Source organism: Pyrgilauda ruficollis, unplaced genomic scaffold, assembly GCF_017590135.1.
Source record: "Pyrgilauda ruficollis isolate IOZ18807 unplaced genomic scaffold, ASM1759013v1 scaffold1, whole genome shotgun sequence".
Taxonomy (NCBI): domain Eukaryota; kingdom Metazoa; phylum Chordata; class Aves; order Passeriformes; family Passeridae; genus Pyrgilauda; species Pyrgilauda ruficollis.
In genome coordinates, this window is record NW_024508100.1 from 2,761,278 (window position 1) to 2,783,885 (window position 22,608).

Genomic DNA, 22,608 nt, shown 5'->3' on the forward strand with positions numbered 1-22,608 from the left:
CAGTCCAGGCAGAAAGCAACTACTATTTTGTTGCTTTTTCTGTAAAAAATACATGTGAGGAAGGCTGTCTCCTTTACATCAGAACTTAGCACCAACCTTATCCCAATGCCACTGCTTCCTCTTGGAAGTTTCCCCATCAGATGAAGTTACCTGATTTCCAAAGTGCCTAACAAATCAGACAGCTGTAACCAATATTACTAGTTAAGATACTCCCTTGAGTTGACGAGTTTAAGAGGTGTAACATCAACACCCAGGAATTCCATTTTAAGAGATAAAACCAGGTGAGGTGACTGTAAAAGATGTCCTGTAAGTGAAGAAATGTTCACCCAGCTCTTCTAGCAGTTTTTCCTAGAGAACAGAACTTGGCAACCAGCTAATGGACATCTACTAAACAAAATTGTCTCAAATTCACTCTGGTGGCGATGTAAATAGATTTTAAGGTCTCCTCAAAGTCAGAGGATGGTGCTAATACAGATTTATCCTGGCTTAGTACCAATATCACTTGGCTTTCAGCATTTCCCTGCATTTCATTATGCCAGAGCACTGCTAGCAGGAAATGAAGAGTCATATGTAAAAGTAAATGCAGTTCTGTTTATTTTCCAGCAACATCCCACGCAAAAGCAATAGAAACACGAACTGCTCTCAGCAGAAAATCTGTACAGTTGGTAACATTTACAACAGTTTTACATTTAAAACCAGAAAACTGAAAGAATCAAGCACTTTCTCTAGACATTGTTTTCTTGACTGCATTAATAAATGACTGATGACTATTTACAAATTTCAAGTTAAGGCTACTACTTCTTAAAAAAAGCCAACATTATTGCATAGACTTTACCATGTTGACCTCCAATTTCTTGAGGGTATCAAACTTCCAATTGTTTCTGAAATATTTTTGCAAAAAAAGAAAGTGTTTTTTTTAAGGTAAGGTAGTTAAACTTACAGTAACTGCAGTAGATGGGCTTGCTAGTACTAATCAGCCACATGCACATTAAAACGTGCATTTCTTCAGGTCAGGAGTGTTACAAGAGCCATATGTAAAAGCAAGGAAACAAAAAAAAACAAAAAACCCCAACTTGGCTCTTGATCTGCAGGTGGACAACTGAAATCGTGTTCACAGTGGGGGAGGGAGTGGGGGAAATTGGTAAGATCTTGCTGTGCTATTTATAATTACTAGAGGATAGCACTGCCATTGGCTAGTTTTACTATTGAAAAGTTTTATAAAAAAATCTGATATACACAAATTAAAAGTTAACAAGAAGTCACACAACTTAATTGCAATTTTATATAAGTTTGGTCTGGAGAATACCTAGACCAATCACAGCTTTGAGAACAGTCTTCAACTTTGCTTAAGGTTTCTTACTATTAACAGGTTATGGATCAAGCTAACCTCTCAAATTTAAAAGAAACTTTCACTAAAACAGGTTGCACAAGACTATTTAACTCACAGTATCAAATTCTTTCAGTGGCTCACTCAAACACACTTCCAAGTCAAATTCTCCTTCTGCTTGATAGTCAACATGTCTAACTTTGGTGGGAGTGCCAGAACAGGTATCCTGGAAGGGAAAGGCAATCAATAATTACTAGTTAAGTAAAGGTTATTAGTACAGGTAATTCAATTAACTTCTGTAATTCATTTAGACCACACTATGACAAAGGCTTACAAATGCTTCAAAAGCCATAAAAACTCAATGCTAGTCTTAATATTAAGAGATGTAGGCTTCTGCCCATCCAACCACATTTGAAGATACCTTGCAAGCGTAACAAGGACCTACATATGCAAACATTAAAGCATAATACAGATTTAATATTAGAAAAATAAACCCAGTAAGAAAAGCATTCCTAGATCTTTACTGCTCAGCTGCACCAAGTGCTTTCTGGACATAAAAGGAGCCTACTTCTGTGTGACAAGGAAATTCCACCCTATCTTAATATTAGATATTGCAATCTAAAGTAATATAGGACATTACAGTCCATAAATGATTTACTTGCAACAAATAAATTTTCTTTTGTAGGCTATGAAAAATGGGATATTTTTATTTTGAGAATATAATTTAAGTTCTAATTCTCTAAACCCAAGACTACATAAGACAGATCATGGCTATAGCTGGAAAATACCTGAATTTCAAAATTTCTCAGCTTTACAAACAGTCCCTAAACAAAGTAGATGATGGATCTGTGAGGTATTCAGGCTGCTCTGGATATATTTCTAAGCAATGAGACAATTATCAGCAAATAGTTATGCAAATAATAGATATGCTTACATCATTTTCTTGACAGCTCGTTTGAGATTCAGTAGAATTGCTTCCAACAGATTCTGTCTCCATCTCACCAAGGTCAACAGGACAACTGTAAAATCATTTAGAAGAATATAGCATAAAATAAAATGATTTTTTAGTGTTAAGATGCATTTTGTTGTGCAGTTCTGAAAAAAAAAAAAAAAAAAGACCAGAGGAGAGCAAAGAGACCTACAGAGATCACAGGGACAGTGGTGGCAAACTGAGGAGAGCAAACAGAACTGCAGGACAGCTCAGTACTGCCAAAATGGCCAAGGACTGAATTAAAAGACTTGAGACTGAATACTGCAGCTTGTCAAAGACAAAAACCCGGTGCTCAAGCAATGCCTCAAAGCAAATGTTACAGGAGAGGAATGAATTTTTTTTTCCCAGACAAGGTTTTCATCCATCTGTTTTGCAAAGATTTAATATCCATTACACACAGACCTAGACCCCAGCATCTGAAGGCAGCATTTCAACAGCAGCGCACACAGCAGGGATCTGGCTGAAGTACTAACTCCCCTCACATTGATAGCAAGTAAAGGGAAGCTAAAAAGAAGCTTTTCTTTTAGATCCTATTGCTCTGCAGTAGTTTTAAAAAATTCCATTAAGGAAAATCACTATTAACAAAAAACTGCCTGCTGAGGAATTAAGTTCCATCTTTGTCCCCTTCATTCTCTACTGCCAGTTTTATGTCACACGTTGCTGATCAGCTGTATTGCTTTCCACAGAGGAAAATAACTAGGGCATCACTCTACATCTTCTGGAGTTGGGCTGTGAACACTTGTGGCCATGCTTTGAGCTTGGGATGAGTTCACAATTCTCCCTCGCTGGAGAAGAAACTTTTTATACGTCTGTTCTTGACCTAGCAAGTGAGAAGAGGGAGGCAGGTTCCTGTACACTGGATTGGTCCAAGCTCAATATTCAGGAGACCTGCCATTAATGAGAACTCTCCAGCACTGCTCCTACCAGATAATTTGAAGGCAGCTCTGAAGGAATTGGCTCCTGTTGATGGTGTGGTGATTATTTTACAGAGCAGCACAGAACTGGCTCTGCTTTCACCATTAAAAAAGTGAGGGATATGTATGTATGCCCTTCCAAGGATACTGGGAAAGGACCAGGAAGCCATTGGATATTTTGACTGAGAAGGAACTGAACAGCACCAAGTGTGGATAAATAATTAGGAAAAAAATTCAGCTCTGACTTGTCTCAAAAAGAACTATGCTGGGGGTGGTGTTTATCTCCTAAACATGAGACTTCACATCATAATTTCTATAACAGCATTTTGAATACTCTGTACATACATTTCCTGCAGGTCACATCCTCCTTCAGTTGGAGGATCCCAGGAATGCAGGGCAACTTTCCACAGTTTGATTTGCTGGTCCCAAGACCTACGGCTGTACTTCTTAAATTTGTTTGGAGTTCTGGGATGAACTCCTGGTATACGATGGCATCTATTCAGATATGAGACATGAAAAATTATCAGTGCTTTAGTCACACATACATAACATAGCTTTAAATGTTAACTGATTGTATTATTTATGAGGAAAGACCAATGTGCAATTCCAGCACTCAAGCAAAGGTTTGCCAGCTCCATATGAACTTCTTAGTTTTTCTGACTTCAAGTCAAATGAAATAATAATAAAGAATTATCATTTCTAGGTCTGAAAACTGAATTCCAAACTCAACAGCAACTGTAGCCCATTTTGTCTTGTAGTTAATTCATGAGAAAACTGACTGCAAAAAGCAGTTTCATTTCCTCTCATTGACAAGCACATCCAAAAGAACTTTCATTTCCATTTCAGCAGCATGAGGTATTTCTTATATACTGACTCATTAAAATAAAACCTTAAACCACACCTCAAGTTGACTGTTAGTGTGACCTAACAGTTCAAAAATGTCTTAAAACTTTAATTTGCAGATGCCTTCTATTAGAATGTGTATTGGATACCAAGTTTAGTACATTAATGTGCTTATAAAGAACAGGTATGACTTGCAGATGGACATTTAGTTTTTTAGAAAGTCAAGCAGCTTACCTAGGAACTTCTTTAATGTATCTATCATATGCAATTGTGTTTTTTCCATAGTTTATCTGTTTTTGTCTTCTCATCAAAACCACCTCATCTGTCTCAAGTTCTACTGTCACCGTGGACTCCTTTGAATCAGAACTGAAGAAAAAAAACATTGCAGGTTTGGGACTACTAGAAAACCCGTGACATTCAAACAAACCCACTTGTAAAAGGCTATAAATAAACATGTTAAAACTTTTCAAACAAATGCTCGGGGTGTTACTAAACCATGGTGTTGGAACAGACTTGAGATGAACTGTTTTAAACCATGTGTTTTAAGAAACATTGTACAATGAAAATTCTATTTTCAAGACTTTCCTCAGCTAAGCTAGAAATTTAACCTACCTTCCCGAGGAGGACTTCCTTTCTCTTGAAAATTCATTTATCAGGAGTTTTCTTCTGTGTCTGTAAGAATTCAAATCAGTTTTAAGAAATTATGTACACAAAGAATGAAGCCTGCACTGTCACAGCTCACAGTTGAATTAACTTTTCCGAAAAGCAGCAGCACCCCAGACAGTGCAAAGACTTTTCACTATGAAATGGATGTTTCACTTTTCCCTTAAAAAAATAAAAACACAAGGACTTTTTTTCCTGACTCTCTTTCATAAAGCAACTTCTCATACCGATGATATGAAAAAACAGTCATTAGTTAGAGGGTATTTTAATCTAAGAGATTCAGGAAAGCTTCTTCCAAAAGGGAGATATTTAGGGATACACATCCAATCTCCAGAGAGTATCCCATGACATTCGTGCAGGACTTAACCCAAAGCTGATCTAAAAGCAGCAGAGGATGGCCTGATTTTACTACAATAGTGAAGTTAAAAATACAAGTTGAAACATTCTACAAGACAACTTCTATTTCTCTTCCTTTTACCACTCCATCTTAAACACCCAGGAGTACCTTGCGATTTCTTTGTGAACATTGGTCCTCATTTCATCTTCTTCCACTGCAGTTGCCCAGTCTAAACATCTGGAAAGGGGTCCAGGACCTTCTGGTGTTGTAAAACTAGAAAGAAAAAGAAGATTAAGGCTCTATGTTAAAAGTTTGGGTTATTGTATTCACCTCCCCCATTCACAGCTTGATCCCTTAAACATAATTATTTACAATACTCAAAATGGCTGTGGAAACCTTATGTTTTATTAACATTTTATCACTGTAAAATTAAGCATCAGTTGTGACTTCCACCTTGAGGTTGTGTGGCTTGTGTTGGGCTTTCTTAAAATTGATGCAGGTATCTATAGAACCATACCACTGTAGCTTGATAACCCAGCCCATGCTTTCAGTAACTTCCAGCTCGTGTTCTTCAGAAAATGGTACAAGAAATACCAACTTTATTCATTTACTCACTTCTTTTCACTCCACTAAATGACTTAGCAATGATTTATTCTTTGATGACTGCAGATTCATTAGCTGTATAAGAGAAAATCTGGAGCACAGAATTAAGTGCAAAACTAATTAATTAAAATTACATGATAGCGCCAGGAGTTGCACCATGTAAATATATGCCTAGTAGAGAAGGTAAAGGCACAAAAATGTCCTGTTTTAGCTGGGAAAGAGAGATTTGCTCTGACTTTGCAAACTGGTTTCACAACTTTGCTGCAGGCCACGTTCAGCAGGTTCAGACTCTTGTGGGGAATAAGCCCATACCTCTTCCCAGCCATCTACTGCTGCCTGCATTCAGATTATTCAGTGTTTCTCCTGTCTTCCTGACGACCAATTTTCCCCTAAGTAAAACTCAAAACTGTATCTACAGAGCAGAGCTTTTTCAGCAGGTCTGGAAATGCTCTGGAGACGTTCCAGGATTCTGTGGAAACGTGTCCCCTGGAGTCAGGGAATTAGATCCACCTGCACTAAAACCAGCTCCAACTCCCTCCCTGCTCCTAAACTGGTTTGCACAACTTTGAGTGGTTTGTTAAATTCAAACTAAAAGTTATTTTTAGATGAAACCCAGTTACCAACGTGGCAGAATTAAAAATCCATAGCAAACAGTACAGGTGCCTCTGCAAAGATTTGTTCAAGCTCCAAGGATTTTTAACTTTTGCTTACACCAATTTCTAGATTTGCAGAGAATACAGGCCACATTTTGTTATTGCTCTCCCATAGCAGAGAACAAACAGCAGAATCCCAGTTGGCTCCAGCTGCTGAGTTTTTTCCTCAACACTGGATGTGATACCTTTTTATATTTGTTTGATTCTGTACCTGTGCTGTGATTATCAAGATGACCCAGCCTCCATCCTGATCCTCCTTACTTTTGAGAATTTGAAATGGTTGGATTGGCAAAAACAAAAAGCAGTTTTGGCAGAGGAAGAGAACAATTTCAGAGCTCAATCCAAACTGAAACCAGGAAGTATGTCTGCACAATTCAAAACTGGGAGACACACAGAAGTGTTGAAAGTATTTAACTTATTTATGTTGAAAATATCTGTAAAGTTTCATCCTTGCTGTTCAACCATGCTTCCTGGAATTAGTTTAAGCTACTCTGGATGGAGTAACTTGTGCCACTGACCAACGTGTTCCCTGCTTTTTCAGCCAAGGAACATGGTGGGCACAACCTACCCCATTTTCAAGAAACCTTGATTCAATTAAGTGGGCTGTGGGGACAACTCCCATCCACAGATCAAAGTGATTAAAGAGACTGTGGCATGAATAGCTCAGACTGAAAATGTGATATAAAATAAGATACTTAAGTCTAGCTGTGCTGGCAAACACGGAAGGCAGCATTATGGGGTGACCTCAAAACTGGATCCCCCCACAAACGTGTTGAAATATAACACAACTTCTCTGTACTCTCTTCAGAAACACAAAATAGATCATTTCTAAGAACTGATTTTTGTCATTTACTTCAATTTTACAACTGTTTGTACAGCCTGTGTACAAACATAACGGGCCTGCACAGTATTAGTCCTCGATAAATGGCAGTAAACCAGCACGAAATAGGACATAAATTATCAAGGACATATTTCAAGAGGTAAGAATGAAAAATGCTGACTCTTAAGAACAGACTCCAAGATAAAAGCACTGCACTCGATCCTTTTCCCTCCTTTATGACCAGCTATTTGTGGCTGATGAGGGACTGATAAACAGGCAGGGCTAGGAAAACTGAAGAAAAGGGTCAGTATAAGAGCTCCCGCGAACAAAAGAGCCGGAAGTCGCTGCCATTGTCACCACGCTCACCTGTCCAGCCGGCTGTCCTCAGGCCTGGGCTCGTTTTCCTCAAACACGGAGGATTCGGGCTCGTTCTGCCTCCGCCGCTTCCCATCGGCGCCGCGTTTCCGCGCCTGGGCCCAGCGCGGGGGGTGCTGAGGGCTGGGGACAAACACAGCGACACACGAGAACGCGGTGGGCTTTAGGGCTTTAACCTCCTTCAGAGACCGCGCTTGTTTACCCATTTCACTCCCGCAAACGCAGGGAGGCGACGCCACTCGCTGCGGGCCCGCTCTGAGGGGGCTCTGCGGGCCCGCTCTACGGGCTCGCTCTGAGGGGGCTCTGCGGGCCCGCTCTGCGCCCCCCTGCCCCCCACCCCCTCAGAGACTCCGCCGCGGGACGGCGGGGAGCGAGGGCCGAGTATCACGCGGGGAACGAGGCCCGGCGGCCCTACCTGCTCTTCGTGCTGCCATGCGGGCTCCTCTGGCGGAAGGACATGGCGCGGGGTATCCTCGGGAGGGAGGCCTGGAGGCAGAGCCGGGCGCGGGGAACTGAGGAGGTCGGTGAAGGAGAGCCGGGCGGTGACGAACTGGCAGGCGAGGACAGCTGAGGCGGGCAGAGAGGCAGAGCCGAGGGAGCGCTGCCGCCTTCCCGCTCAGCCCCTTCGCATCTCCCGCCGGCGCAGAGCGACACGCCCGCTCCGCCTCCCCGCGGGGCGCATCCACGGGATAGGTGCGGAGGGGGGGAGGGGGGGCGAGAGGCAAAGCACAGCGGCCGCCCCGCGCCCCCAGACGCTCACACACATCGCCCACCCCCCCGGAAGGGTAATGGCTCAGCCCGCTCCGCCCGGCCCCGCCCCCGGGGCGTGTTGGCGGGAGAATCGAGCGCGGCGGCGCGCGGTTTTGGCGCGCGGTGGCGGCGGGACTCAACAGGGAAACAACAGGGAAAAATCCAGCCCAAACAAAAAGAAAAATACAAATTCCCGCGATTTAAATATGAAGGATGACTGTCCCCGGAAAAGCTGTACAGTCGATGAAGCGCACAGGGTAGTTCAAGTGGCAGTTCAAACCCCACTCCAGACAGTCACTACATAAATTTCACAATGATGTGACTTTAAATTCCCTAAAAATAGTGAAGAAGGTTGGGTAACGACACGAGGTGGTCACTTGGTCCATGGACCTTTCTGGGGTTTTTACTTACACATGCACAGTGAGATCCCGCTGGTCCCACTACTGGGCATACACTCATTTTAGAATAGTAATTTAGAAACAACCTGAAGAACTCCAGCAGAACACAAACAGCTTTAAACAATAATACATTTGCAGCCTGAAGACCGGTGGGACACTTCAGAAATGGTTTTCTTCTGGCCTTACAATGGATTACTAAGGTTGAAAAAGCCTTACAATAACAGGTTCATTAAGGTGGGATCATCAAGTACAACCATTGTTAACGAGGCACTGCTAAGTCCATTGCTAAACCATGTCTCCATCTGGTAAAACAGACCGCAGAAGTAGCAAACAAAAATTTGTTTGGTGGGTTTTTCTAATCAGCTTAAAACATTAAAGCAACTATCGAAGTGCAGCAATGGTTTTGGAGAAACTTTCTGAGCACACAGTAACAGGTGGTATTTGGTTTTGATTTTTTTTTTTTTTAAATAAAGATACATTTCAGCCTTGCTACGCATGAGGGGATTTTACTTTGAAAATTCAATTCCTGTTGCCTGGTTTACTATAGTAAATTTTGTACAAACACACATCTGTGTGGCATCTGCCTGAACATCCACATTCCTGCAGAAAAGTCTGCTCTGCTGGAACCCCTCCTTTCCCACACACTACTACGGAAAACAGAACTGTGTTCTTGAACCAAGGTCATGCTTGAAGTACAGCAGAGGTTCAAAACATGCACAAACAAACTCCCCTCCCTTCAGCCTGGCTCTGACAAAAGCTAGACCAGCATGTTTACCTGAACACACCCAAGCAAGGCAGACAGAGGACAGCTGCAGCCTGGAAGCCACAATGTACTTTGAGCACAGCACTATCTAAAAATCAAATTCAGTTTATCCAGCAGAACTATCTGCTGGGACACAGCTCAGGGATTACAGCTGCACTGCATCTTTCTGTCCTTGTCAGCAACAAAAATCCTTCAGAAAAGCTGTTTCACACCACGGTGGGAATTTAAGGGGAGGAGATATCCTCAGCTGTGACCTTAAAGGAGTTTTAGAAACAAAATAAAGTACACACAAGCCCTGGCATTTCACAACTGGCTGTGAAGAATGGTTTCCACAAACACAGATAATGTATCATCTATAACGAGACTCTCCCAGTGGAAACATGCCAAGAGAAGATACTTGTCACTTCTAGGGAGAAATTGAAACTTGTCTGCTGAAGTTCAGGGTATATTTTGGTTTAATTATAAACCGAGCACAGATTTATGCAGAGGAGATTTAATTAAGTTGGGTAAAATTAAAGGAAAAACTGGGGGTGGAGTGCTAGACTTCTGCTTCACTTACCTCACTTGCAAGCTCTGTGTCAGACAGCCTTGGGTAGGTAAACAAGTGCATGGACAGGCTGCATTCCAGTTTTGAGTGCTCTATTTAGACTAATCAGGTTACTAATTAGAACACAGGATGATTCTACATCCACTGGCAGCACCATGAGGTCTGCTAAATGACTTTAGCAGACGTCAAACTTCATCTGCTGTTTGATTCCCTCCCTTGTGCTACCACAGCTTGTTCAAGCACACAGAATCTGGATTAGGGAATAAATCTGCCCAAAATTTAACTGCCACAGGCAGATTGGTTATGCTATGTCTAGTCTCATCTTCAGCCAAGATATATAAAGATCTTTTAAGGACTGCTGAATTGGAAAATCCTACGGATGTGTCCCTAAATCCATTGCAGGCCCGGTCCATCACAGGCAAAAGCTTAAGGGCACTTAATACTCATAAAATACTTAAAATGAGTTTTAGTATTTCTCAGCAGCCCATTACTCTCACCTAGCAGCTCCTTCTTCTCCAGCAGGACCCCTTTCCATGGCAGAATGGGTGCTGGGATTCAGCTGCTCCCTCCCACTAAGTTACAATGCCTTAAAACTGAGGGGCTGGACAAAACCAGAATTGTAAACTGCCTTCAAGAGTCTAATTTTAATCTCTGAAGACTCCTCTATTCCCCTTTTAGCAAGGACTAAAAATCCAAAATCACCACCCAAACCAAGTAAACACCCTAAAACAAACAAGAAAGTACTACTGAAGCCACATATTCCTTTTATAATCAAACTGACAACACAACTGCAAAAGCAGACTAACAAGGATTTTTGAAGTTCAAGTCTTTAATTCTTCTGCATAAAGGCAAATTGCCAAAAATGTAACACATTCCCTTATTTACAAGCATCATAAATCACAAGGAAACATGCACACTGGAACAACAAGGTCCTAAATATTACCTCTTAGAAAAGTGCTGTACAGATGTGTCCCTTGTACACACATGATCTGTGCTCTGTGATGTGTGACTGATACATCCTTGTGTTGGGAAAAATGCCTGAGCAAGCCTGGAAATAACATTCTGGGAGTGACAGTAGTTTCTGAGGAAGTAGCTTACTTCAAAATCAGCAGCACAATGGGCTCTTGGCCCTGGGTACTGCCAGCCCCATAGCAAAACCAAACTCCTGCAGAGACAACTCCCAGCTCTAGCAGCCACTGGTATCCCAGTACATGCTACACAAGGATTGTAAAATTCTTGTAACTGGCACATGAATTTAGTCCAAACCACTGTAGCCACAGCTCTCACTTCAAACTTCTGCACATAGTGCTAGCAGAATGAAAGAAGGAGAGCCAACCCCAACACCATCACAACCCTTAGCCTGGACAAGAGCAGCTCCACACCTGCAAATACTGCTATTTATCCCCAACAGTTGTAGGAAAAACAGGCACTCACTGTATCCTCTCCTACTCTTTAACTGCAGACTGGCTCTTTGGGTCAGGCTGCAACACACCTAAAAGCAAAATCCAGGTATTTAAGCTGTGCTGCTGTTCTAACAGTCACTCAACCCCTTCAAGAATAGGATCTGATTTTGATAAACCATACACTTTTCCCTTCTCTTCTCTCACCTGGCTTAGGCAAATGCCATCTTAATACATCTCAGAGAACAATAAATAGGCCAAATTGGTGATCACCCAATCCAAAAGTTATGAACAGCTTGTCTTTACTGACTGGAGGAAGGCTGAAATTATCTACATTCTTTTGAAACAGTTCTTCAGGCTGGATGCCCAGTTCTGGTCCAGTGGAGCAGAGGAGGTTCCTTGGTTGGAGGGGTTGGCATTTTTCAGTCTGACTTGATACTGGACCAATTCACTGGTGAAACATCAGCACACCCTAAGGAACAAGACCTCCTGAATGGCAGGATCCATCACCTGAAGCAGCCCTTGGAATATAGTGCACATGTCACCTGCCAACACAGGCACAACAGGAATGTCCTCACAAAAGCTTTAAGGAACATCCATTGTCATTGCAGCACAGGCTTCACAAAATCTGGAGTTTTACACTTGAGGCACAGTTTGCAGAAAACAATCTATCCTTATAAAGATCTGTAGAAACCTAAACAAAAAAGCAGGTAACAGCATTTTATAAACGTGCTCTATCCCGGCATTAACAACAAAACCTTCTCCTCTTCTCCTCTCTTAAGCTGCAGTGTTACAGTAGCAGTAAATGGAAGAGAGCACTGCATATGGTGAGCTTATAGCACAGTATAAAGGAAAAACCCATACTGTCCATACTAAAGCAAGTGTTTCAGCTAGCATGAACATTTTGAGAACATAAATTACTGAAGAAATACAGTACTAGATTCCTACATTCCTGAAGTATTTGACACAGAGAAAAGGAAGCAGCTGAGCCTATTCTTCCCAACCCCCTGCATCGTTTTCATCTAAATGTCATTATTAATTCATATAACAGACTTTTATCTCAATTCTAATCAACAAATTTCTGACATATCTTAGGTGTCCTATGGACTAAGGTTTTTCCCTAGAAATCAACCAGATACATTTACATTTAGTCCTGTTTAAAACAGGAATTTCTTTTAGCAAAAGGGAAGATAGTGTGGGATTCTACCATGTAAGCTACCATGTAAGATTAAACTTCCACAGATAAAGTTCCTGACACTTGAGAGTTAGAGCTCATCACACCTAAAAGCCAAGGTTAAAGGCAACATTGCTCTAAATACTGATCTTTCCATCCCAGAAAACCAATGTGTTGCTCCACAGAGAAGGCATTCACTTTATATACTCTACATCTAACAGAGCCCTTTTTTCAATTAGAACAAGTGATTACAAAGCCACTGAATATACACATTCCTTAATACAGCCTTATTTACAACAAAGACCACTGCAAAAAAAGCTAAATATCAACTATGTGGAAACCAGACAGGCTCTTAACTGTGATGTAGAGGTGCTTCTTTACCTGAATAATTTCACCTTATGTTGATTGCACATATGCTGACTGTAAATCTGTTCCTCTTTCAGTGCAGATCCTACATGACAGCACCAGTTTTCCAAGACTTGATCTGCTGATCTCAGACTACATCCCTATTCTTCAAGTCTTTTTCTGTCACAGGAGAAATTCCTTCTTCAATACTTCTATATACAAAGAGAGACTAGATATTTTCAAGTATTGAATTAGCACTTTAAAAAGTGAAAGTGTGTTAAATCTTATTCATGTTCAAAAAATTTAAATTAAAAATCAATAGAGTCAAAAGAAAAATGTCACCAGCATAATTTTTTAAAAGCTCTAGCTGCCTTTTCCTCACATTGCTATAATCCAAAATCTAAGTGTAAAACTTAGATTTTAATTTTGGCCATGTTAATTAATTTTGGCCATGTTCTTAAAATGTTTTATAAGGCAAAATTTTCAATGATCACTGATTAACAGACATTTATATCCTAGTCCATGTTTCAGAGCCTGCATCAAATGGCATCAAATGTAGATCAAAGACAATCTAATTACACAAAAAACTAACTGCTAATAAAATCTTTTTGACCCAGATTACCACCCATCCTATTAATGCACCACAGGAATCTACAGTCCAAAAGAAAATTTGCACTACAATCTACTGCTGCAAATGCCAAGTTGTTATTTCATCATAAAAACATTAAGAGACAGAAAAGATGCTATTGAAATACTTTTAAAAAAATTGGCACTTTTCATTTGAGAGATAAAAACACCTTCTGGCTGAAAGGTAACACTTTCAACTTAGCAAGTGTTAAGCGCTAGGTCTTTTAATTAAGGTGCTGTATTAAGTGCAAGAGAATAGGATAAAACACTTAATAAAATAAAAGAAAAATTGATCTGCCTGAACTGAACAGTTGCACTCTGCAGATTTATACTGTGGATGGGCAACTGAAAGAGAACAAATCAACTAAGTAGTCAGCACAAACTCACCTTGGTATTTAGATTTTTTTCCTCACTATTGCATCTTCAGCATTTGCACTTTGCCATCCTCTGTCAGGGTATTCTGACTGATGTCCATCCAATAAACTGCCACAAAGATTAAGCCTACAAATAAAAAAGCCAAAAACCAAAGAGTAAGTGGCTTTATTATGGTAACTTTTGAATAATAAATACAGCTACAATCCATTTACATTAACAAAGACTATAACATGAAAACAAAGGGAGAATTTTACCACACAACATATAAAAATTTATCAACACATCCCTAAGACAAATAGTGAAAAATACCTAAATAAAAATTAAAAATCAAATGTTTATAATAAATGCTTCAATCGAATTACAGCAAGAAAGCAACTAAACTACTAAAATAATATGCAAAAATACCCCTCAAACCCAAGCTGATGAGCTGCATTTGATACCTCTCCAGCCTGAAGTCTGCATCCCTGCAAGACTTGCTGTCAGGCAGAAAGAAGCTGGATTTCTTCTGTTCTGGATCGTTCCATCCTGAAGAACAACTGGCTGGAATCGAGTCACTGCATAAAAACAAACAACTCTCATGGTGTCACTACAAAACAAATTAATCTTTAGGGAGACAGAGAGGAAACTTTCAGCTCTTAGGCTGAGAAGTGAGAGGCAAGCTTCCAATTCTTTCTACAAGACAGAGTTTCAAAGGGGCTCCTCATTTTCCAGCATTACCTGGCATTGCAGAGGCACCAGAACGCAACAGATGGAGAGTCAGGCTGGAAAAAGCCAAGTAAACTCAAAGAACAGAAATAACAACCAAACACACCACGTGCTGGAGGAAATGTAAGAAGGAAAAACAAAAAAAAGGAGTAGCAACCGGTGAAGGAAAAGATGAAAAAGAAAAGGAAAGGACACCTTTACAGCATAAGCAACACACAGAAATAACAACATAATCACTGGGGCATTTACCTTGTTATTTCTATACTTGGTTGTACTGTCATTAATTCATCTTTTTCACCAAAGGCTTCCCACTCTGAGCACTTTGAAAAAGCATCCTGATGTCCTGAGTCAGTAAGGCTGGAAAGAAAATGAAAATGTCTGAATCCATGCACTGTGACAACACAGTTCCTCTCAATTTTTCAGAGGGAGGCTAAGCAGAGAAAAGAAACCATACCTGTAAGAACATTATGTGCTACTGCAGGCAGATCAAAAGCCTTTCTCCCCATAACACCTGACTGCAGATTAACTTAGACTAAATAACTGCAATATCTTGAAGCCTAATGGAATTCTAATGGCAAACAAAGCATTCAAGTAGACTCCCATTGTTCAGTCTGATCTTTTTTTCTCCCAGGCAGGAATGCTCTGAAGGAACTGCAGAGCCCTCCTTAAATTCTTTAAGCCTTGACTTAATTCACCCACAGAACATACACGGGCTGCAGATCCCAGGTTTCTTCAGCAGGAGGATCCCAGGCATGCAGTGCTATCTTCCACAGCTTGATCTGCCGGTCCCAGGACCTGCGGCTGTACTTCTTGAACTTGTTGGGAGTTGTGGGGTGAACTCCTGGAAGCCGCTGGTTCCTGGAAATACACAGGGACATTGGTTATTTCAGAAGATAAGGAGTTTTTTCCTTAAAAAGAATCCTTAGTCCATCAGGTCACACAAGCTTCAGTGGTCTAATAAATATAACATTCATATTTTAAACACTTACTGAAACGTGTACATTACAAGACATTACCAAAAATAAATCATAAATGCAACAACCAACCATAATGTGCTGAGTCAGACAGGAGGCTCATCCAGTCCAGCATTCTGACAGCTGCCAAAAGCAGCGCCTTACTGCCCATGAACAAAGATGAAACAGAAGGATAACTGCTTCAGTATTACCCTAACTGGCAGCTCCTTCTACTTCACTCTTCCTGAGTCAAGTGCAGCTTCTTTTATTTAGTATTGTATGCACCATGTCAAGGACGAAGTTACCTTCCTCCCCAGCAGTCCCTGTAGTGCTGTGTTTTGCATTAATTTCTAAAACAGGGCAGATGAACACACTGATTTTTGGGCATTACTGAATAATGCTTGCCCAGCTTCAAGGTGTCCTCCTTTCCCCACCCCACAGACACTAAGGTGAGAGTGAACACTGAGTTGAGAGGGAGAAGTGCTGGGACAGCTGACTCAAATTCCCCTGAGATATCACACACCAGATAATGTCACAATCAGCAGTAAAAGCCACAGGAAGAATTTCCAGAGAAGATTCCGATACACGATAAGATGTGTGTCACACACAGAGCCTCAGCAGGAACAACTAAGAGTTCATCTGGAAATCTGCAACACAGGGCAACTTACTTTGGAACTTCTTTAATGTATCTGTCATATGCCAGGGTATTCTTGCCAAAATTGATCTGTTTTTGTCTCCTCCTCAGGACCACCTCATCCGTTTCCCTTTCACCTGGATTGGCAGAGTTGCTTGAAACAGAATTTAAAAATAAAAATGAAGTTGAAAAGAACCTTAGAGCATTATAGGAAGTTACATAAGCACATATTCTAGAACTGCCCTGTATTCTTAATGACAGACAGTGAGCACAACTCTTACCTCACCAGTTCACAGAAGTGAAAGCTGTGCTAATCAAATCTCAATCTCAAATAAACACACAAGCAGCTTTCGAGGCAAAACCTCTCAGTGCTACTCCCTCCCCGAGGCATCCTTCAGGCTTGATATGAAACAGCCTGTCTGTGGTTTCAAATCCTCATTAATGCATGTGAAATAGTCAGAGATCATCAGAAGGTTGTTGCTAAAACCAAATGCAACAATAAGCAGTAATAGTGCAATACCTACTTGGTCATTTTTTTATTTGATGTCTTCATTGTGTTGCCTTCCTCAGTTCTACCTTCCCAGCTGGAGCAACTGGAAAGTGGCCCAGAATGTTCTGATGTTGTAGAGCTGGAAAATAATGGGAATTCAACATGAATGTTTGCTGCTTGTAACACATTTCATCAACAGAAACATCAAGAATGGACAAAACCAGCTCCACAGCTGTAAAACCACGGGCATGCTCCTTCTCTATTTCAGTTCTAAATCACCTTCAGCATGTCCTCTTCTCTTAATTTTAAGGCCTCAACATTTAACAAGTCATGGAAGTAATACAGAAGCAGATTTAGCTGACAGTCATACTCTCTCTGAATGGCTTCACATCAACAGATGAAATTACCATGCAAGCTGACAATGTCATTTTAACACAGGACAAAGACTCCACACTGAAAATGAACAGATCCACTCAGCAAAAGAGAAACACAAATCACTGCTGGCGCATCCACTTAAGTCCCACACTCATGCCCTACTCTCAGTATTTTTATAACCACATCAAAGACATAGAAAACACTCCTGAATACAAGGCCCTTTCCTAAGCTCTTCAAAACATTCATTCCTCAACAAAGCAATAGTAAACATGTCATCAAGAATTAAAATCACCTTCATACAGTGGAATACTCAGAAATATATGAATTACATACAAAAATGTTTTCATGTACCCTGAGTAAAACATTTCCTCTTACATTCTGTTCAGTTTTCTGCACATATCTCAGCACTCACCACTTTTCACCCTTGCTATCACACTCTAAGTCTCAACCAGTCTCAACCACTTCCTCCACCTTGCCTCTTTAGTCTAGAATATCCAAAAGCCAAGCAAAATATTCAGAGAATTACCTAAGTATAAAATTCTACCTCATCTCAAATTGCCCTCAGGCATGGACTCCAGGAAAAAAAAGGTGCTCACTAAAACCTGCAGTACAGCTGAATATACCAGACAGAAATGAAGAGACAAACATGGTCTGCCCACATTTACACATAAAGATGCATAAGCAAAATATAAGCATAACAGAAAATGGCTTCATTGGGACTTTTATACTAATACTGAAGACTTCAGCAGTAAAGGGCTTAAACTACTGCTTCAGTCCACAGCCCTTCTCCCTTTCATTCTGAACACTTGCTAATACTGTGGCATGTATTTCCATGAGGCACACTGGATGGTCTTCTTTAGGCATGATGCAGCTGGCACCTCCTAACCCTGTCCTACTCTATTAGAAGAGAACACTCAACCTAAACATGTCCAAGCTCTACTTGGAGTCCTAAACAAGAGTGCAGTAAAGTGGACATTTAAAACAAATTTACACTTATTCTTTACCAGTGGTGTGAATGGCCACATCGATATTCCTCAAACACCAGAGAATCGGAATCATTGCAGCTTCCATGCTCCTGCTCTTGATGCCAGCAGTGTGGATGTTGCACAGAGCTAGAAAACAAGAATTTTCATCTGAAATCAAGTCACCGGTAGTCACTCAACATGGCCTATAAAAATCAAAGATGGACAATTTGATTTGGCATACAGACATGTGATTCATATCAACCTACTCAGGCAACACATACTTAACAAAGGTATTAGTGCAATTGCTGAGAAAATACCTTTGTACTTAACAAAGGTGTTAGTGCAATCTCTGACCAATGCAACTAAGACATCAAAATTTTCAAATAAACACTTAATATTTTGATAACAAAAATATACTCTTTTTGCAAACAAATTGGTGGGGAGAGAAAAACCTAAGCGAGGACTGCCACCAGCATTTACGGACTTGTGGAGATGTCCATCCTCACAGTCGTCACGTAATAAACTGTAAATCTTACTGCCCCATCCAGTAGTAAGCTCATAGAAAACGCAAGTCCAGAAACTACACTTGAATGCAATGGCTAAGGAGAAGTAGGTCAAATATTTATGTGGAAACACTTTTACACAGGAAATTCTTGACCAGATTCAGCTGTGGAGCCCTCACAAGGAAGCCTGGGACAGGGAACTGCCTGTAGTGCTGACAACACACTGGCAGGTCAGCCAGGGATTGCCTAAGGGTTGAGTTCTCTACATTCTCCTCCTTGGTTCTGGTGGCTTTGACATCTTAAATGACATTTTACTAAAACAAACACAACCATAGCATCTCCCAGCACCAGACCTGTTTTCTGTGCTAAGGGCCGCAACTGCACATCCACCGCCACACCTGCCCGAGAGAACGATGTGGTACTGCAGCTCTGTTACGTGTTTTTGTATGTGTGACTAACAGCAAACACTCTGCTTTGCATGGGCCAGATCTCTGCCCTTAGCTCAACAAGGGAGAAGAAAGGATTTTTGATGTTTTCCTGCGGTTAATCACCCATGTTTTCTTTCCCTTCCTCCTCCACCCCTCCTGGCTTTGGGAGTTTCCTGCTCCCAGAGGGCTCGAAGTTACCAACACCACCCGGCACAAACAGCACAAGCAGCTTCCTCAGAGTCACAGACCCAGGCAAATGGTCTGCTTCCCAACCCTCTCAGTTTTCGCCAAGGCAATAAACGATTACAACCCTTCCCTAACCATCTTAAACAACCACTCGTTTAACAACTTGAAAGAAAACAATTCCTAAACCAGCTTACGTACACTATAACACATGCCGTAAGTACGACACTGCTTTAAAGGGGAAATGATAACCGAAAATTACGTCTTTTAGAAACATTCCAGTATTTACTTTGCACTGCCCGCCCACTCCAGCCTGACACCAAGCCCCAGTGCCCTCAGGCGGGCTGGGGCGTCTCGCCGAGCCCCTGCCCGGGGCTGCTGGTTCCTCCCTCGCCACCGCACGGGGGGCGAGGCCGCAGGACAAGGGTCCGTTTGCCGGAGGAGCAGGGGCTGCACAGCCGGTACCTGCCTCCGGAGCCGCCCCGGACAGGCGGAGCCGCCCCGGGACAGCCAGCGCCGCACCCCCGCCCGCCCCGCTCCCCGTCCCCCCGCGGCCGCTCCCACCTGCGCAGCCCGCCCGGCTCCGCCGCCCCCGGAGGCCCAACACGGTCCCGGCCCGGCCCGGCCCGGCTGCGGGGGCAGCGCAGGCGCGGCCCGTCCTCCCGCGGGGAGCGCAGGCGCGGCCGGGAGAGCCCGGCACGGCGATGTTCCTGCGGCGTTGCCGGTCGGTCTGACGGGAGCGGAGAAAAGCGTCCTGCGCCCCTGCGAGGGCACCGGCGCAGCTTCCCTCACACCGAGGGCACCACTGCCCTCACAGCATCTCCCTCCGGCTGCATCCCCCGGCCCACTCCGCTCGCAAATGCAGGGAAAAACCAGCTCCCGCATCACGGCGTTACCTCACGCAATAGCCAAGGGTTCGTTTTGGGACAATTTTTCTCCTAGACGTAGTGAGGGCTTGGTGGCCACCACAGTGTACACACTACAGGAATGTGTCCCACATTTCATACCATTAATGGAATCATAGAGCAGTTTGGCTTGAAAAGGACATTAAAGATAACTTGCTTGAATATTTATATCTCAATTCCTTAAATAGCTCAAAGTCAACAAACATTTCTCAAGAAAGGCACTCTGAACTTTAGTCTTACTGAGCTTATCCTGACTGGAATGGTACTTAGCTGCAGGCTAGCTACTTTCACAAAATCACATAAGGAATTGGGTTGGAAGGGACACTGAAGGTCATCCACCTACAACTCCCCTGTCATGGGCAGGGACACCTTCTAGAGCAGGATGCTCAGAGCCCCATCCAGCCTGGCCTTGAACAGGATCCCTTCCAGGGATGGGGCATCCACAGCTTCTCTGGTCCCCTGTCAGTGCCTCACCACCCTCACAGTAAAGAATTTATTCCCCTGTATCTAATCTGAACCTACTCCCTTTCAGTTTAAAGCCATTCCCCCTTGTCCTAGCATGCCATGGCCTTGTGAAAAGTCCCTCTCCAGCTCTCTTGGAGACCCTTTAGGTAGTGGAAGGTGCTCCAAGGTCTCCCTGGAGCCTTCTCCAAGCCGAACACCTCCTCCTCTCCCAGCCTATCTCCATAGCAGAGGTGCTCCAACCCTCTGAACACCTTCATGGTTCTCCTCTGGACACATTCCAACAGGTCCACTACTACAGGAATGTGATAGATTCTTTATTGGTGGTTCTTGGTAATAAATCTGAGCAAGGTCATGATGAAATAAATGTTTTATATAGGACACACCATTGCTACATGCCAGCACTTCCTTCGAAACACAAATTTTTATAGTCATTGCCCCTGCTGATTTCATGACATCCAGTGGCACCCCTTCCCATCTGGTAGTTCTGAAAAGTATTTGAAGGCTTTCTTTCCCCTGAGGGTCTTCTAGAGATTTCATACACATCTTCTTCCATTTATGCAACCCTCTGCATTCAGGCTGCAGTAGGAAAATCCATCCAAGGAGGGCTCACCATGTACACCTTCAGGAGAATTTAAGCTCTATTTGTATTTATTCCCATGTTCTCAGGTAAGACACTGCATACCAATAAGCCAGACTGATTTCCACCCATTTAAAGTTTTACCTGGTAAAATTAACTTGAAAATTAAAACCAGAAGTCTTACAAAGAACTGGCTGTATTTTTATTGAGCTCTTCAGAAGGTTAACTGCAGGTATTCATTAAGCCTTTTTCCCTAAGGGCTATCCAAATGATACTGTTCATTTTAAAGAAGCAAGCTATCTAGCAAAAAAACCCCACCAACGCCAAAAACCACAAATAAGAAATCCTGAAGTATGTCTTTGGAAGCAAATGTCTTGTAATCCATGTAAGAGCTTGAGTATTTATATCTCAACTCCTTAAAAAGCTCCAAGTCCACCAACATTTCTTTAAAAATGGCACTGAGAACCTGAGTCTTATTGAGGTTTGTCCTGAATGGAATGGTGCTTAGCTGCAGCCTAGCAAGTTTTACATTATCAGACAGGTTTGAGTTGGAAGGGACCTTAAAGAAATGGCCCCGTGGCTCTTTGGATCATAACCTGAAGCTATCACATTGACAAATACCTATTTTTGTACTCTATGATTTTAATGTTCATATGGATTTTTAACAAGCTGTTTCTCTAACACAGCTTTTAAGAAGCTCACAAATATTTGAGGCATGTCAGATTACTTTGAGAATTTAAACTTGGGGAAAACTGTTTTAAGGAATATAAGGCAGGCATTATCATTAACATAAATCATAATTTTGCTTTGGTAATTATACTAAGTTTTCTTAGAGGCACTTCTGTGCATTAAAAGATGCAAGGGTACAAAATATTTATGACTGTTACTCTGTTGTACTTTTATATTGACAAAAGAGGTAGGATGAAAAAGAGCAAAGTTCCACTGAAGTGAAAACTTCCAGTCAACTCAGAGTAGATTCCACTGCAGTAGGAACTGGGAATTTAAAGCTTTTATTACATGAGATACTATTGGCAACTGACCTTGCTTTAGTCTATAACACCATCTGCAACTACCTGCATCTAAGATTCTCAAGGCCTTTATGATTTTAGCCTCACATTCTTTACAATTAATATTTTTATTCTGAACAGGCAAAGTGCTGTAAAATCTGAATGACTGGTGGTAGTAAAACCACAGCTCCAAAATCCTACCCTCTCTTCTGCAGCTATTTCCAGGGCCACATCCTTTGTATTGGTGCCACATTATGTAAACTTTTCAGAAGCAAATGTTACAAAATGCTTATTTATGAAGGCTGCTGTGTAGTGATTGGCGCATGTCAGACAACACCACCCAGCCCTGCAAGACCCTTCCAAAGATTAAAAAATCCTGCAGAGACCATTTTAAATCTGGAAATAAATTTCCCACAGAAGTACAAAGGAAATATTTTAAATTCAATTGCTAATTGAGTCCTAGATTATTTTATTAGTTTTCAGACTTACCAACAAATCTGTCTGAAACTCCAG

At 41.9% G+C, this 22,608-nt stretch overlaps 2 protein-coding genes across 5 annotated transcripts; both read right to left on the reverse strand.

Moving 5' to 3' along the window:
- Nucleotides 1-571: 571 nt before the first annotated feature.
- On the reverse strand, nt 572-14,999 carry LOC121348544 (histone RNA hairpin-binding protein-like). 4 transcript variants are annotated; one of them, XM_041458229.1, is made up of 12 exons: nt 14,860-14,999; nt 14,346-14,459; nt 13,918-14,031; nt 12,940-13,083; nt 7,942-12,078; nt 7,518-7,649; nt 5,244-5,348; nt 4,688-4,747; nt 4,310-4,441; nt 3,578-3,727; nt 2,262-2,346; nt 572-1,553 (listed from the first exon to the last, which is right to left on the reverse strand). In XM_041458229.1, exons 5-12 carry the CDS (start codon nt 7,983-7,985, stop codon nt 1,437-1,439), a joined length of 825 nt encoding a protein of 274 aa, XP_041314163.1. In that variant the 5' UTR covers nt 7,986-12,078; nt 12,940-13,083; nt 13,918-14,031; nt 14,346-14,459; nt 14,860-14,999; the 3' UTR covers nt 572-1,436. The 4 variants fall into 4 exon arrangements, with proteins under 4 accessions (XP_041314163.1, XP_041314154.1, XP_041314147.1 ...); XM_041458220.1 differs by having other exon boundaries at nt 12,940-13,115; XM_041458213.1 differs by having other exon boundaries at nt 12,940-13,132.
- A 170-nt stretch (nt 15,000-15,169) lies between these two features.
- LOC121363646 lies at nt 15,170-20,026 on the reverse strand. Its single transcript, XM_041486201.1, has 5 exons — nt 19,431-20,026; nt 18,067-18,174; nt 16,722-16,826; nt 16,232-16,351; nt 15,170-15,468 (listed from the first exon to the last, which is right to left on the reverse strand). The coding sequence occupies exons 1-5, from the start codon at nt 20,024-20,026 to the stop codon at nt 15,297-15,299; spliced, it is 1,101 nt and encodes a 366-aa protein (XP_041342135.1). The 3' UTR covers nt 15,170-15,296.
- Nucleotides 20,027-22,608: the final 2,582 nt, after the last annotated feature.

Bases quoted from the DNA above. Each gene is read 5' to 3' on its own strand.
- LOC121348544 (XM_041458240.1), bottom strand. From the start codon at position 7,985: ATGTCCTTCCGCCAGAGGAGCCCGCATGGCAGCACGAAGAGCAG. The intron at 5,349-7,517 runs GTGAGCGTGGTG...TTTTCTTTCTAG, and splicing joins GAGGACAGCCGGCTGGACAG to TTTTACAACACCAGAAGGTC. The intron at 3,728-4,309 runs GTAAGCTGCTTG...ATATCTGAATAG, and splicing joins TACATTAAAGAAGTTCCTAG to ATGCCATCGTATACCAGGAG.
- LOC121363646 (XM_041486201.1), bottom strand. From the start codon at position 20,026: ATGCGGGAGCTGGTTTTTCCCTGCATTTGCGAGCGGAGTGGGCCGGGG. The intron at 18,175-19,430 runs GTAAATACTGGA...CTTGTTTTCTAG, and splicing joins GAGTGGGCGGGCAGTGCAAA to CTCTGTGCAACATCCACACT. The intron at 15,469-16,231 runs GTAAGTTGCCCT...GTGTATTTCCAG, and splicing joins TACATTAAAGAAGTTCCAAA to GAACCAGCGGCTTCCAGGAG.